General features: G+C 40.1%; 1 protein-coding gene across 3 annotated transcripts in view; it reads left to right on the forward strand.

Annotated features, from left to right (window-relative positions):
- The window catches only part of LOC133399064 (ephrin type-A receptor 6-like), a 79722-nt gene that overhangs the window by 38778 nt on the left and 24606 nt on the right, over positions 1-16338 (forward strand). For all 3 annotated transcript variants that reach the window (XM_061670159.1, XM_061670161.1, XM_061670160.1), the window contains exons 7-8: positions 12632-12787; positions 13717-14058. In XM_061670159.1, coding sequence (XP_061526143.1) covers positions 12632-12787; positions 13717-14058 — 498 coding nt within the window. The remainder of the gene's footprint in view (positions 1-12631; positions 12788-13716; positions 14059-16338) is intronic.

Here is a 16338-nt window from a genome sequence, read left to right on the forward strand (position 1 = left end):
GTAAGAGTGCGGGTACTAGATTGCCCTGCCTGGAGTCTCCCATTGAAAATGTGTGTCGCATTATGAAGCGTAAAATACGACAATGGAGCCCCTTTGCTTTACAGCTGAAGCTTTACATCAAGCCAGAATGGGAAAGAATTACACTTACAAACCTTCAACAATTAGTGTACTCAGTTCCCAAACGTTTATTGAATGTTGTTAAAAGAAAAGGTGATGTAACAACAATGGTAAACATGACCCTGTCCCAGCTTTTTTGGAACGTGTTGCAGCCATACAATTCTAAGTTAATGATTATTTTCTAAAAACAATAAAGTTTATCAGTTTGAACATTAAATATCTTGTCGTTGTAGTGTATTCAATTAAATATAGGTCGAACATGATTTGCAAATCATTGTATTCTGTATTTATTTATGTTTAACACAATGTCCCAACTTCATTGGAATTAGGGTTGTATACCACTTGTAGGCCTCAATATTTTGCATAAAATCATTGTACACGGGGATTCCAGTCTCAGCCTATCCATCACCACTGCAAACAGGAAGGGGCTCAGGGCTGATCCCGAATGCAGTCCCACCTCCACCTTAAATTCGTATGTCACACCTACAGTACACCTCACCACTGTTCTGCTGCCCTCGTACATGTCCTGTATTATTCTAACATACTTCTCTGCAACTCCAGACTTCCACATGCAGTACCACAGTTCCTCTCTGGGTACTCTGTCATAGGCTTTCTCTCGATCTACAAAGACACAATGTAGCGCCTTCTGACCTTCTCTGTACTTTTCCATCGACATCCTCAAGGCAAATAATGCATCTGTGGTACTCTTTCTTGGCATGAAACCATGCTGTTCCTCACAAATACTCGCTTCTGTCCTGAGTCTAGCCTCCACTACTCTTTCCCATATCTTCATTGTGTGGCTCATCAACTTTATTCCTTTATAGTTCCCACAGCTCTGCACATCACCCTTGTTCTTAAAAATGGGCACGAGCACACTTTTCCTCCATTCCTCAGGCATCTTCTCACGCGCTAGAATTGTATTGAACAAGCTGGTCAAAAACTCCACAGCCACCTCTCCTAGATGCTTCCATACCTCCACAGGAATGTCATCAGGACCAACTGCCTTTCCATTTTTCATCCTCTTTAATGCCTTTCTAACTTCCCCCTTACTAATCATTGCCACTTCCTGATCCACCACACTTGCCTCTTCTACTCTCCCTTCTCTCTCATTTTCCTCATTTATCAACTCCTCGAAGTATTCTTTCCATCTAGCTAGCACACTGCTGGCACCAGTCAACATATTTCCATCTCTATCCTTCATCACCCTAACCTGCTGCACATCCTTCCCATCTCTATCCCTCTGTCTGGCCAACCTGTATAGATCATTTTCTCCTTCTTTAGTGTCCAACCTCACATACATGTCATCATAGGTCTCTTGTTTGGCCTTTGCCACCTCTACCTTTTCCCTATGTTGCATCTCAATGTATTCCTTTCGCCTCTCCTCGGTCCGCTCAGTGTGCCACTTCTTCTGAGCTAACCTTTTTCCTTGTATGATTTCCTGTACTGTGAGGTTCCACCACCAAGTCTCCTTCTCTCCTTTCCTGCCAGAAGATGCACCAAGTACTCTACTGTCTGCCTCTCTAATCACCTTGGCTGCAGAGGTCCAGTCTTCTGGAAGCTCCTCCTGTCCACCAAGAGCCTGCCTCCCCTCTTCCCAAAAAGCTGCACAACACTTGTCCTGTCTCAGCTTCCACCACATGGTTCTCTGCTCTGCCTTTGTCTTCCTAATCTTCCACCCCACCACCAGAGTCATCTTACACGCCACCATCCTATGCTGTCTAGCCACACTCTCCCCTACCACTACCTTCGAGTGGGTAACCTCCTTCAGATTACATTGTCTGCACAAGATGTAATCCACCTGCGTACGTCTAAAGCCGCTCTTGTAGGTCACCCTATGTTCCTACCTCTTCTGGAAAAAAGTGTTCACTACAGCCATTTGCATCCTTTTTGGAAAGGACCATCTGTCTACCACCATCTGTCCCTCCAAGTTCCTTTCCTGGATGCCGTACTTACCCATCACTTCTTCATCACCACTATTTCCTTCACCAACATGTCCATTACAATCTGCACCAATCACGACTCTCTCTCTGTCTGGGATGCTCAGAACTACTTCGTCTAGCTCCTTCCAGAATTTCTCTTTCACCTCTAGGTCACTTCCTACCTGTGGTGCATAGCCACTAATCACATTATACATAACACCCTCAATTTCAAGTTTGAGCCTCATCACTCGATTTGATACTCTTTTCACCTCCAAGACATTCTTAGCCAACTCTTTTTAAAACAATCCCGACTCCATTTCTCTTCCCATCTACACCATGGTAAAATAATTTAAACCCTGCCCCTAAATTTCTAACCTTTACTGCCTTTCCATCTGCTCTGCTGTACACACAATATGTCAACCTTTCTCCTAATCATCATGTCAACCAACTACTGAGATTTTCCTGTCATAGTCCCAACATTCAAAGTCCCCACATTCAGTTATAGACTCTATGCTTTCCTCTTCTCTTTCTCACGAAGAACCCGCTTTCCTTCGACTTCGACCCACAGTAGCTGAATTTCCACTGGCTCCCTGCAGGTTGACGGCGCCGATGGCGGACATTGTTAACCTGGGCCACGACCAATCCGGTATTGAATTCTTTGGTTGAACGCTCATATTTGTTTGGCAAAGTTTTAAACTGGATGCCCTTCCTGACGCAACCCTCTGCATTTATCCGGGCCGGCCTACAGTTTGCACTGGCTTGTGCCCCCCATAGGGCTGCATTAAAAAAAAAAAACTGGACTAATAATGATGAAGCAACATGGTGACCGACTGGTTAGAGCATCTACCTCACAGTTCTGAGGACCGGGGTTCAAATCCCGGCCCCGCCTGTGCGGAGTTTGCACGTTCTCCCCATGCCTGCGTGGGTTTTCTCCGGTTTCCTCCCACATCCCAAAAACATGCATGAATTGGAGACTCTAAATTGCCCATAGATGTGAATGTGAGTGCGAATGGTTGTTTGTTTAAATGTGCCCTGCGATTGGCTGGCAACCAGTTCAGGGTGTACCCCGCCTCCTGCCCAATGATAGCTGGGATAGGCTCCAGCGCTCCCGCGACCCTTGTGAGAATAAGCGGCTCAGATAATGGATGGATAATAATGATGATAATAATGATGATCCATTCATTTAACTGGTTTCTACAATGATTCAGAGGGTTCAATGTCCATTGTTCACATATTTATGAACGAAATAAGGTACCTGTACGTCTGATCCACCCCACGTCTCGTGTGTCTGTCTGCCTGGAGGCGGGCTAGACCTGGTTTTGGTAATTTCATGGACTGGAGCACCCCCAGCACATTTATAATGGGATGTCTGCACTAGTCTGGGCATCACCACAGCCACCTTCAATCCTGTCCAATCGAAGCTGGTTCTTTCATTTGCTTGAAAAAGCACCGCAAATTATCTCTACTGTGTATGTAGAGACGACTCAGCGATCCATGTGTTTACTGGAGGATTGAACGTTAGTGGTATTCCTTTATTAAATACTGCATGAGTGAAATATTTCCATGGACCTCATTGATCTATATCCCCTTCAACGTTCGTTCATTTCCACGACTACCCCCTCAAGATGGGCCACCATTTGTATTGTGGCTCATGGTGCCTTTGACTTTTCCTTGTTTTCTTCCAATCAACAATCAGTGTAATAACAACCAAAGTTCTATTCATAATGCTCCTATACATAAAGACAATTACTTACTTAACTATAGAGCCATCTCAAATCTCCCCTTCACAGCCAAGATTGTCGAGTAAGTGGTTTTTAATGAACTCAGTGATTACTTGAAATCATATTGACTTTTTGACAAATTTCAATCAGGTTTCCGAACTCATCAGAGCACAGAATCAGTTCTTATCAAAGTGCTAATAATATAAGGTTGCATACCGACTCGGGAAAGGTGTCAGTTCTTGTCTTGTTAGAGCTGTGGCGATACATGAGTATGAGTTGATCATAACATATTGCTGAACAGGTTGGAAACAAGCTGGCACGGTGGACGACTGGTTAGCACATCTTTCTCACAGTTCTGGGGACCGGGGTTTAAATCCCAGCCCCGTCCGTGTGGAGTCTGCATGTTCTCCCTGTGCCTGGGGTGGGTTTTTGAATCGCAATGACATATGGGATCCCTGACTGACCTTTGATCCCTCAAAGGTCAGTTTTTGGACCCCTCCTGTTCAGCATCCTGTTCTCCTGTTCAGCATGTATAAACGGTTGGTTCAAAGTTTTTAGAACCTTAATGTTGAATATCATAGCTATGCAGATGACACACAGTTATATCTAGCAGTGTCTCCAGATGACCACAGTTCAATTGAGGTGTTGTTATCACTGTCTAAATCAAGTAAATAACTCGATGAACCAAAACTTCCCCCAGTTAAACGACAACAAAAATGAGGGAATTGTTTTTGGCAGTAAATAAATGATGTTTTCTGTTAGTAAATACCTGGAGTCACTCTCTCTAAAAAACAAAAACCAAGTCCAAAACCTCAGTGTGCTGATAGATTCTGACCTGTTTCAGTAGTCATATCAAATCAATTACTAAAACAGCCTTCTACCAGCTGAAGAACATATCCAGAGTGAAGGCTAGCATGTGCCAAGCATTCCAGGAGAAGCTCGTCCATGTTTTTATCTCAAGTAGACTTGACTACTATCATGGTCTTCTGACTGGACTCCCCCAAAAGAGCATTAAACAGCTCTGCAGCACATTCATAATGCTGAAGCTGTGGTTCTGACCAGAACAAAGAGGTCAGAACATATTACTCCAATTCCAAAGTCTCTACACTGGCTCCCAGTCAGCTTTAGAATACACTTTAAAGTTTTGCTACTGGTTTATAAATCATTCAATGGTTTAGGTCCTGAATATACAATGTGAAACAAATGCTAGTGAAATATAAACCCAGGATGGCTCTGAGATCTACAGACTCAGGTCAAATAATGGCGCACAGTGTCCAAAGCAAACATGGTGAAGCGGCTTTTAGCTGTTATGCTACACACAAATAGAATAAGTTGCCAAAAGAAGTCAAGTCAGCACCAAGTGTCAATGTTCTTAAATTCAGGTTTAAAACTCTTCTTTTTCTCATGCTTATGACTGAGTATTTTCGAGAATTTCCACTTTTAATTGATCTTTCTTGCACTGTACGTTTTTTATCTTTATTTTTATATGGATTTTTTTTCTCTTCATTTTTAATTGTTTTAAGCTGTCTTTCATTTTCTTTGTTTTTAATCATGTACTTCACATTGCGCTGACCTTGTGCAGGAAATGCGCTATACAAAAAAAAAAATTGCTTTGCTTTGCTTACAATAAATAGCGTGAATCCCGATTGTTTACTACACTTTCTACTCCATGTCAAGGTCATCTTGAAACAGATTACACTGCTGGGACAGATAAATTCTGGCGGGATACAGGGCCGCTGGCCACGCCAAAATTCAGAAATATCCTTGACTTTTTGCCTGATCACAAAGCTTTGTGTACAGTATACTGTATATGGCTGTCTATACAGTGGTCCCTTGAGTTACGAATGATCTGACGTATGAGTTCTCCTCTAAGTCACAAACCTACACTTCTGACAAGTATCATTATCATGAAAGGGGGATGAGGAGTAATCAACTGGAGATGACAGAGAAGCCATGCTAAGTGCTAAGCTATCGTGAAATGTAGTCACCCAAACAATTTAACAATAATTAATGCTTAGGTACACTATACCCTTTTCACAGGCTGGAACAGGATTACACTAGAGAGTATAACCAACCATGACCTGCAAATTAGTAGGCAATTTGTGTCTACAGAGAAAAATAATACTATGTAGACCTCATTCATATATGCTAGTCATGCCCTCTAAGTTGTGTGAATGGAAAAGTTCAGTTTTTTTTTTTTTGGGGGGGGGGGGGGGGGGGTGACTAAAATGTTTTTAGTTTGAGTGACAGATTTTTGGGTGAGTTTTAAAGTTTTTTTGGTAGTCGTGAGACATTTTTGGATGTGTTTGACAGTTCTATTTTGTGTGAGATTTTTTTGGTGCATGTGAGAGTTTTTTGGTGATTGTGAGTTTTTTGGATGTGAGAATTTTCTGGTCAGTGTGAAATTTTTTTTTGGTGTGTTTGTAAGGTTTTTTTTTGGTGCATCTAAGAGGATTTTTGGTGTGCATGAAAGGTTTATTGGTGTGTGTGTGTGTGTGTTTGTGTGTGAGGTAAATTTTATTTTTGGCTTAGACACCAAATCAGATAATAAAATAATTGTCTTAAAACACAATTATTATATCAGTGACATCTTTTGAATTAGTAAAATTTCTGATAGAAAATGTGATCAATGGTAATCCCACTGCATTGCCTTGTAATCAGGGATTTAGTTCACATTAATAATTGTCATTGGACATGGTGAACTTTTGCAGTAAAACAGCAGTGCACTTTGCAAGTAGTTGCAGGAAGTTTAGGCGTGAACTTGCGATGACTTCTGCTTTCTCCTCGTTTTCATTTTGGAACACTGCTTCAAAGGGAGCTGTGATCAAAGCTGTCTGAGAGGCAGCATGGGGAACGAGTGAGAGCCGGAGAGGGGGAGAGAGAGTGAGAGAGAATAGGGAAAACCTCAGCGCTCCCAAATATGAGCAGAGCTTCTCTCCAACATGTCCGTCTCTCCCTCCCATCAGCCTAAACAAAGGTATCAGCACTTATCAAACCCTGCTTTTCACCCCAATAGCATGCTGCTAGACTGTTTTGACATCTCTATCGAGTGCCTGATTATTCTATTCCTTTCATTCAGTGTCAGCCACTAGAGGATTACTCAAAGATAGTCTGGTTATATCATGACCTAGATAAGGCAACATCATAGTACTAATGCTATTTGTTCCACATCCTTTCATCACACCATCATATTCCAACGGAGACACTGAACTACAGGGGAAGCTAATAGAGATGTCTTTTAAAACATGACTAGAATCCCAATATAGATGCATATAAGACGAAAACCCACAAGTGCGCTGAGCGATTGCACAAAATCTAAATATTTTGGCTCCAGTCTTTTCAAATGTCATGTTCTGCGGCGAACAGCTCGTGTTTCATTTTGAAGAGCAGATATCAGTCTTCACCATGCCTCTCCTTATCGTCTAGCTGAAAAACCTCTTTGTGGTATTTTGCGCAGTCATTGTTAAAAACCTGACATATTTTTAGAGAAGCATCAACAACAACAAGCACAAGTTTTGTGACATGCCACTGAAATATATCCAGTCCAAACGCAATATAATGCTTAATATTTCATACAATGTCCTACTAAATTCCTGTGAGTAACATACTGAGTTGAATTGTTAAGCAAAAGTTCCAGAATAAATAAATAAAAACACACAGACACACACACACAGCCTTTCTTTTCTTTGGCTGTGACCCTGAGTGCCAGAGGTCAGTTTGCCTTACTTAGCTTTCACACTGCTCTGCTCTCCTATAGTGCTTCAAGGCCCTGATTGGGTTGGAAAGTAATGCGGGATGAGCGATGAGGAAATCAATACATTCTCTTAGCTGTATCTGAGTCATTGTCCATTAAGGACTGTGTTTACTCCAGCCTTGAACGCCATCCTCCCAGACTGGAGCGTCACTCATTTTCTGTGAACTCCCTATCTGCATATCAAAGCACAGAGACCAGGGAAAACACACTTTCTGGCTCCATCTGTTTCTGACAACGAAAAGCCAAGAGAAAACTTCCAGCTCCTCAGGTCCAAACAACTTTCATCAAGTGTGTCATTACGTTCATGCAAATGTGCATAAGGCCCTGCAGGTGATCTTGTTTCATCAGTGTATTGTTACTGTCCATGAAAATCTTGTCCATTTTCAATCCAATTTATAACCACAATTTCACAGCAAACAATGTTATACCACACCATGAGCAACTTTATTAGACTGATTCCTTCATGTGTGTTTGACGTTTGAAACGTTCAGGTTCAATTTGGGAGTGTAGGAAGGGGGGGGCTAAGCGTAGTTTAGAGGTGCAAAAAAGCTGGGAATCTCCTGCTTATGTTACATCCAACTTAAAACACAGGTAGAAAGGCAAGATGCCCTGTTTTCTCAACGTTCGTGATGTCGTGAAAGCACTGCAGCATAACTCTAATTCTATAAAAATGATTTTGGTTCCGGGATTTCTGTTGATTAAAACAGAGCAACAGGAATCATTTCTTGTCTTGATTTAAACAGAATGTTGGAAGGGCATTTTTGATGGATAGTTCTGGTAGCCAGTGCAGATACCTAGTAAACCATAATGTTCTAAAGCAAATTTAAAATGTCAAAACATCAAAATCAATTGTGAAAAATGATTGGAGCACATAAGCAAAAGTGACAGTGTAGGTCTTATGTGATACGACTTGGACTCTATTTTGAGTTTAATGATACTTCTAAATTAAGTCCTTGATCAATTTGTCAGTCCATCATTTTTCCAGTTTTGTGTTCCTGGAAATGAATACGTCAGTTCACTTACAACAGCAAACTGGTTCACAGATTGCTACACTAACAACGAGGGGACAACTTGTGTGCATGTGCATAGTGCTAATGTTAGTCTAACTGTAATAGAACTATATTCATATGCAATACTGTCAAATTATATTGAGGAGGCACATTCAGCACATTATGGTCTCACTTTCAATGAGGAGCTTTCTTACCTCTAAAGCAAATTTGCATTTTTCAAAAAAATAATTTATGAGGCCACTATTGGTTTGCATTGTGAATACATATTTTTGTGAAAATTTTGCCTTTCATGAATAAGAATGCCCTGGCTTATAAAATGCCATAGAACTGATAGTGAACAAATTGGATTTAAATTGCTTTCTGAAGGTGATCTTTGTAGCTTCAAGCAGATTGCAACAAACAGCTGCAAACTCAAATCTGTTTCTTGCCTTTGGCACAACCTCATCATAGGCACAATGTAACATTCAAGCGAATATGGTTGAATGGTCAATAACTAGGTGAAATGCCAAAATAACTCTTCTCATTAGGTGTAAGCATGGACTTGATTTTGAATACCTGACTCGGCATAGATACAGATATTTCTAATCACTTATAGTATGTACATTTAATTTTGCAGACTTGCATTTGTCCTTGTACATTTGATTGTCACTCTTCCTTGTGTGTAATCTGGCTTTTGAAATTTGTATTCTCTATACAGAGTATTGCGAAATCCCGAAATGCAAATTTTCCACTAGTGCAACACATTTGCTTGCTTATTGTGTCAAGAAAGTTAGATCAATAGCGGTCTCATGCTGACATGGGAGGTTACATTCTGTAACCAGTCTTACTTACAGTATATAAGCTACTGCAGTACCTTAGGAGTCCCCATGCTAACTATGAATGTATTAAGTCACAGGAGCAACCAACATCTTTTTTTCATGGCTTCAGAATTGATGGAAAGGCTGCAAAGGTCAAAGTTTTGTATTTTTTTTTTTTTTACTAAATGCAATCGAAACACACATGCTTATTGTCTCTACACATCAAGCAGGCATCACTGATGGTTCACTGGCCTGACAGGCAGTGTGGGTTGAGTTCCCATTCAGTGACGGTGAGAATGTGAGTGTGAATGGGTGTCAGTCTCAATATGTGATTGACGACCAGTCACTCTTTCGCCCCAAGTCAGCTGAGACGGGCTCCAGCTCCCTGCGACCATAAACAGGAGAAGTGATACAGAAAATTGATGGATGGATGTTTATGATGTCTGTTGTAATTAATGTTTAAAGGTTTATAGCTTCAAGGAGTCTAAATAGAGTTACAGTACTGATCTATTGTCTATCTCGTGGTCTATTTACAGTTAAATCAGATTATACAACACAGCATAAATACTTGTATGAAGATGTATTATGATGGAGTGCTGTATGCGGATACAGATCAATGAAAGGAAAAGAAAAGAGCTATTTAGAATAACTAGCTGGAATGTGTATGGTGTTGTTGGATAATATTCTAATGCTAAAATAATTATTCATGAATTCATTTTTGCCATAGTTTTTTTTTTTAGTTCTATCATTATGCAACATACAGGTTATGTACCATAGTTTTCACCCTTGCACACATTCTGACTAAATTAACTGTGACTGCATTATTAGTGGTCTATTTGTTCACCAAGATAAAGTCAGGGGAAAAGGAATCAATCCACAATGTGTTTCCGTCTTCTGATGGAAACACATTGAAAAAAAGTATCAGACAAATATATTTAAAAAAGGTGAAAATTGGGGCAGGTAAAATGACATGATAGGAAAGGAGGTTAAGGCAATGGAAAGAAATATGTTTGTCGTTTGAATTGCCGAGAACCTGACTTAGTCATGAGGTGTAGCTGGAATACATGGCTCAGTAGAATGACCCAAAATAAATATGTGGATATATTTTGAGTGAAAGAGGTCTTAATGTTAGGTTATTACTCTGCTAATAGCTTTTTAATGTGCATGAAAAACATACATTATGATAGAACATCTTTTGAAATGCAAGGGTCTATACTATTATTTATGGACCATTTCAGTTTTTAAGTATGAAATAAGCCAATACCACCAATAAATAAGATGATAACTGTGGCTTTAAAACATTTGTCTGTCTGTCAGTCATTCACTCTTTTCAGAGAGAATCTTCACAGCCATTCTAGTATTTCTGACTGGGTTGTAGAAAACATCAGCATTATGGGATGGATATTTGCAGCTCAGAGTAAAATATACTTGCAATATTCAGATGGACTGCTATGAATTTTGCATCAGATATCCGAGGTCTCGCCTGACTGCGGCGCATCAGCCTTTTATAGACTCCATTATAACCTGGTCTAAAAGAAGTTGTCAACAAAAACTTTAGGCTTCTTGCAACAAAAACCATTGTCAGTCTACGCCTAACTTTGCCGGGCGGTAAAAGAGAAAGGTTCTCAAGGGACTTTATGAAAACATAACAACCGTATTATCTTTTTAACTGGATGTGCTTTGCCTGTGCAAGCTCCATGTGAAACCTTCACTCCGCACTCCCCAAAAAGACATGAATCCTGCCTCAGCATACTCCACAAACATTGTGGATATGCTTTGTTAAAAACATATATTGCCCCTCACAAACACATACAGAACAGGTGTCCAACTCAAGGCCCAGGGTCCACTTCCGGCCCGCCTCATCAATTTAGAGTATGTGGCCCCCGAAAGAAAATCATCTGCATCATTTTCTGTGATTCTTGCTAAAATGTGGCCCAAAATTTAAAATCGTCATATATAGTAAATAATAAATAAACATTGAAATATTGCAAGGATTTTTTGTTACCAAAACCCTTTTTACAGTAACTTTGATAATTGTTAAATAAACTATTACTGTTGACTTCCGATTACAAAACTATTGATCCATCAAATAGTTGTCTGTGTGTATTATTATGGTGAGGCGATGAAACATTTTCATGTTTTCACAGTCATAACGCTCCTCTGAGGGAAACCGTCCCAACAATGTGGCCTGCGACAAAAATGAGTTTGACACGCTTGACATAAAGTATACTGTATTTTAACTGAATTTGTTTAAGTATCAGTGCACATTTCTATACAAAACACTAATTAAAAATGAACTTTTTAAAATAACCAAGTATTTCTTATTTTTTAAATATATAATTTTGCCTCTAGACCATAATGGATTAGAAATATAACAATATACTATTCATGTTTAATTACAATGATATGGGATTTCGCCATTTACATACAAGACTCATTTCATGTTGAGTACCTCGATTATCAGTATCTTTCTGTAAAATTTAGTCTCTTGCATGGTATGGTTGGCACAATTTTTACACCGAATGCATAGCCCACCAATGTTTTATCCGGGCTTGGGAGCAGCAGTGGCTGGGTATTGGGGCACTGTTGATGTATTTTCCTTCAATAAGGAAATGATTCGGTCATAAGCCACTGAATGCATTTTGAATGCAAATGAATGGAATAGTCTTGAATGGCCAAGTCAGTAAACTATTGGGAACCATCCTGTGTAACATTCTTTTCACATACGGAGGGCAAATTGTCAGAAGCAAGACCTACAAAAACTGAAGGTTGCAGTAGAGGCCGGCCCGGGTGTCTCCAGGGAGTGAACTCAGAAATTGGAGATTTCAAGCAGTCAACGATGGATTTTTATTTCAAGTATTGAGAAATATGCAAGATTTTTGTGTAACCTCAAACTAAATTGGGTTGAAAGTCAACACCAGTCACATTTTGATGGTTTTATTTAAAATACATTGTGATAGTATATTAAGACAAAAATCCTAAAAACTCTCTCACTGTCCATATACATCCAAATACACTGTACTCTACTGTAATCCACTGTACTGTAACTGTTAACTAATCACCATGCTTTGCTTTTGTACATAATCCCACTAAATTCTCATCAGAATAGGTTTGTGTAAGTCCTTAAAAAGTAACTTTTTACTTTTAGTGAGCACGCAATTCAGAAAATGGTACTACTTTTACAGTGTACACTGTATCACAGTGAGCAGATCCTTTGTTTGAGAGCTAATAGGAAAGTGAAAGTTTTAAATTTCATGTCATGAAGGAACACCTTTTCTGACCGATTTTCTTGTCTGCTTCTTGCATCTTCCAGCGTGTAAACCTGGTTTCTTCAAGCCGTATGCTGGGAACATGAAATGCTCCCAGTGTCCTCTACATAGCTCCAGCCATGACCAGGCTGCCACCATGTGCCACTGTGAAAAAGGCTTCTACAGGGCTAACAAGGACCCCTCTACCATGGCTTGTACAAGTAGGCGCAGTTTAAGTAGCTGCAAAATAGTGACTCATTGTGTCTGTTTTATAACTTCTCTCTGTATAACAATAATCCCTTCTTCCCTTTATGTTTGTGCTTTTCAAATATGTTTTAAATCACTACGATTGGGAGCAATGTGAATAAAGTATGTGGCTTCACCATAGCCTCAAGTTAATGTGTTTTCTAGAAATATAATAATAACATGTATTTATAATATATAATATCTTTGAAATTGGCAACTGCAATGCTGGAATAAAATACAGAAGCTTATGACCACCACCCACCAGCTCACCCACACATGTACTTTAAATACCCACTTGCCGCTGTAGTTATATTCACTTTGCAAAATAAAATACTTCATTGCCAAGTAAGAAGCTTCATCACACATGTATTTCTCAGTTTAAAATTAGACTGCTCTTTGCCCTAAGGCCCTTGTTTTATTTTGTGCGTGTGAGTAGTTTGATACAAGAACCTCCTTTAAATCATTCCTGTAAACACCTTCCTACCCCAAAAAATTTTCAGAGTAAGGTAGAATTCTAACAAACATTGCAGTGTGCATTGCAGCTCATTTCATCATTATATTCAACTCTTGAGAGGCAATGTCACTCCAGTTTTTGCCTCTTAAGTTGGAAGTGTATTTATTGACAGTGTAGTGGTTTGTCATCTGACTTCAGTGACCATGTGAATGTGAATGGTTGTCTGTCTCTATATGTGCCCTGTGATTGACTGGCGGTCAGTCCAAAGTGTAGTCTGCCTTTTGTCCACAGTTAGCTGGGATAGGCTCCAGCTCCCAATGACCGTGAACAGGATAATATAATCGTTATAGAACCATATGGATGGAAGTTGTTGTTGTAACATCATGCACAGGTATCGAAACACATTGTGTACTACCTGTATGGTTTGACTTAGTTTCTCTTTCCTGTCAGGACCTCCATCAGCACCCAGGAACCTGCTGTCATTAATCAATGACACGGCCCTTTTCCTGCAGTGGATGCCTCCAAGTGACACAGGAGGCCGCAGTGACATCACCTACAATGTCCTGTGCCAGCGCTGCAATGGCGACAGCGGTGGGATGCAGTGTGATCCTTGTGAGCCGGACCTGAGATTCATCCCACGGCCATTGGGTCTGACTGGCTTCTCTGTGGCCATACTAGATTACGCAACACCTGCCAACTACACCTTCCTCGTGGAGGCTGTGAATGGTGTATCTGGGTTGAGTGTGGCTGCACGTGCGCTGATAAACGTCACTGTCAATACACACCAAGCTGGTGAGTGTCATTTTTTAATATGCTACGAGACTTTGAGTTTGTTTGACTGTCTTTGGGAAGTTCAGTTCAGGTTTGTAGGTTTATAATTGGAATATACTGTAATTGATATTGACTTGGATGAGATCCATTATGTTCGCACAAAATATACATTTTTGTCTGCAAATATTGGTAAGGCATCTGATATATTGTTTTGTTTGTAAATGCTTTTCACTGGGATTGGCTGCCGTCCATTTCAGGGTGTAACCCGCCTCTCGCCAAAAGTCAGCTGAGATAGGCGCCAGCACAACCCGCGACCCTAGTGAGGATAAGTGGTTCAGAGAATAGATGGATGGATGTAAATGTATTTAATTAATGTTAATATAATACATGTGGCAGCGCGTTTGGGTAGTGGTTAGGACGTCTGCCTCATAGTTGAGAGGACCGGGCCCTTATTTATGAAGCGTGTGTACGCCCAGAAGTGTGCGTTAGGCAGGCGTATGAACATTTCCATGCAAAGTATGGGATTTATCAAGTCGGACTTATGTGTGGGTACGTGTAAATTTATACACAGCTCAGACCATGTGTACACACAAAACCTTGTGGTAGAAAAGTAAAACTACGCATAGAATACACTAAGAACGTCACACATCGAGCTCCTATCGTCCCCACGGCACTTTTGGCCACCTGGACATTTTAGCAGGAGACTGATGACATATGCTACATTTACATGCTACAAATCGACACCAAGCAGAATCATGCCTTGTCCCCAATAATGCTTGCAATATGAATATATGTTGTCCTCCTCCAGTTAAATAAAGATAATTCTCGTCTGCGGGCCGTGATACGGATTTTGGCATTGAGTTTGATGTCAAACTATTCTTTATTTCCGAGATTGCTCTTTTCTCTCTGATCCAACATAATTAACAGTAGCGGTTAAAGTCTCCCACATAATTTTTTTCCTTTTGTTGGTAACACCTGCATTAATGGCTCTAAACATTATTCTACGGTTTGTTTCCACTTCTCAGACAAATACAGATCAATGTCGGTCTCTGAGATATTCATTTTCTCCTCCCTCTTTGCCATGATTGTAAAGTGGGAAGTAGTCCATTCTGCATTCTTAAAGGGATTGCTGCTACCCTATACGGTAAACTTGAGGTCTTTCTCAATGCAATGATGCCAAACGAGTGCGACCGCGGCAGTTTAGAACAGGTTGGATTTACCCACACTCATTACTTACTGGTGTGCGTAGGACAGGTGTCCGCACACTTGATGAATGTGGATTCTTTTGTACTTACAGATATTGTGAATTTCAGTCCGATGAACAAATTTAGAAGCTGTTCTATACATGCTTTGATAAATGAGGGCCCATGATTCAAATCTCAAATCAGGCCTTTGTGTGGCATTTCCATGTTCTCCCTGTGCTTGCATAGCTTTTCTCTCCATTCCAAAAACCTGCACGTTAGGTCTAAATCTAAATTACGAATTAATTTGAATGTAAATTGTTCTTTGCCTACATATACCAACTGACTCGCCGGAGACCAGCTTAGGGTGTACTAAGCCTTTTGCCCCAAGTCAGCTCCCACTCACCCACGACCCAAATACGTACAGGTGGTTTGTAGAATTCATGGCTGGATAATTAAGTTGTGATTTTACTTTATTTTCACAATACCAGAGGTATTTTGTAAAGTTAACATGTGCATAGTGGGATTCAAAAAAATGTGAAACACTTGTTAGTTTAAATTTGACAAAAATATGTTTATAAAAGTTGGCATTCTTGCACAAAATTACAACGATATTCTCTTTTGCAAATATCCATCCTATCACTGCCTAAAATGCTGAATTCACACTCAAGCTCAACTACTTACAAAATATTCCACATCAGGTCCAATACAAGTGTGCCTGCAAAATTGGGTCATCATTTTAGTTAGCAGAGAAATCACGGTCATGAATATTTATGTTAATATCTTTGGCGTGACATACAGTATGTATGCCATTAGTGCTGACAGACAGTTACTTACAGTATTTGTTTTGAAGCCATATTTGGTCTCTTGAGCTTTGTGTTTTAGTTACCAGTCTCGGTTTCTCTTTTGTGCTGATAATGTCAAAAGGTGAAGCCCATTTTGGCGCTTGGCTCGACCACTGTGATGTTGAACTTTGTCTTAATTTGCAGATCCCTGCTGGTCTGAGGTCATCTACAGTGTCCAGTCCTCAGTGGTGCTTTTTCTTGGCCTTGAATTAGGAACCCAAAGTTCATATGAAATTTGAACTCTATTCTGTGGAGACAAATATAGATTGAATTAT

Source organism: Phycodurus eques, chromosome 2 (genome assembly GCF_024500275.1).
Source record: "Phycodurus eques isolate BA_2022a chromosome 2, UOR_Pequ_1.1, whole genome shotgun sequence".
NCBI classification, from domain to species: Eukaryota; Metazoa; Chordata; class Actinopteri; order Syngnathiformes; family Syngnathidae; genus Phycodurus; species Phycodurus eques.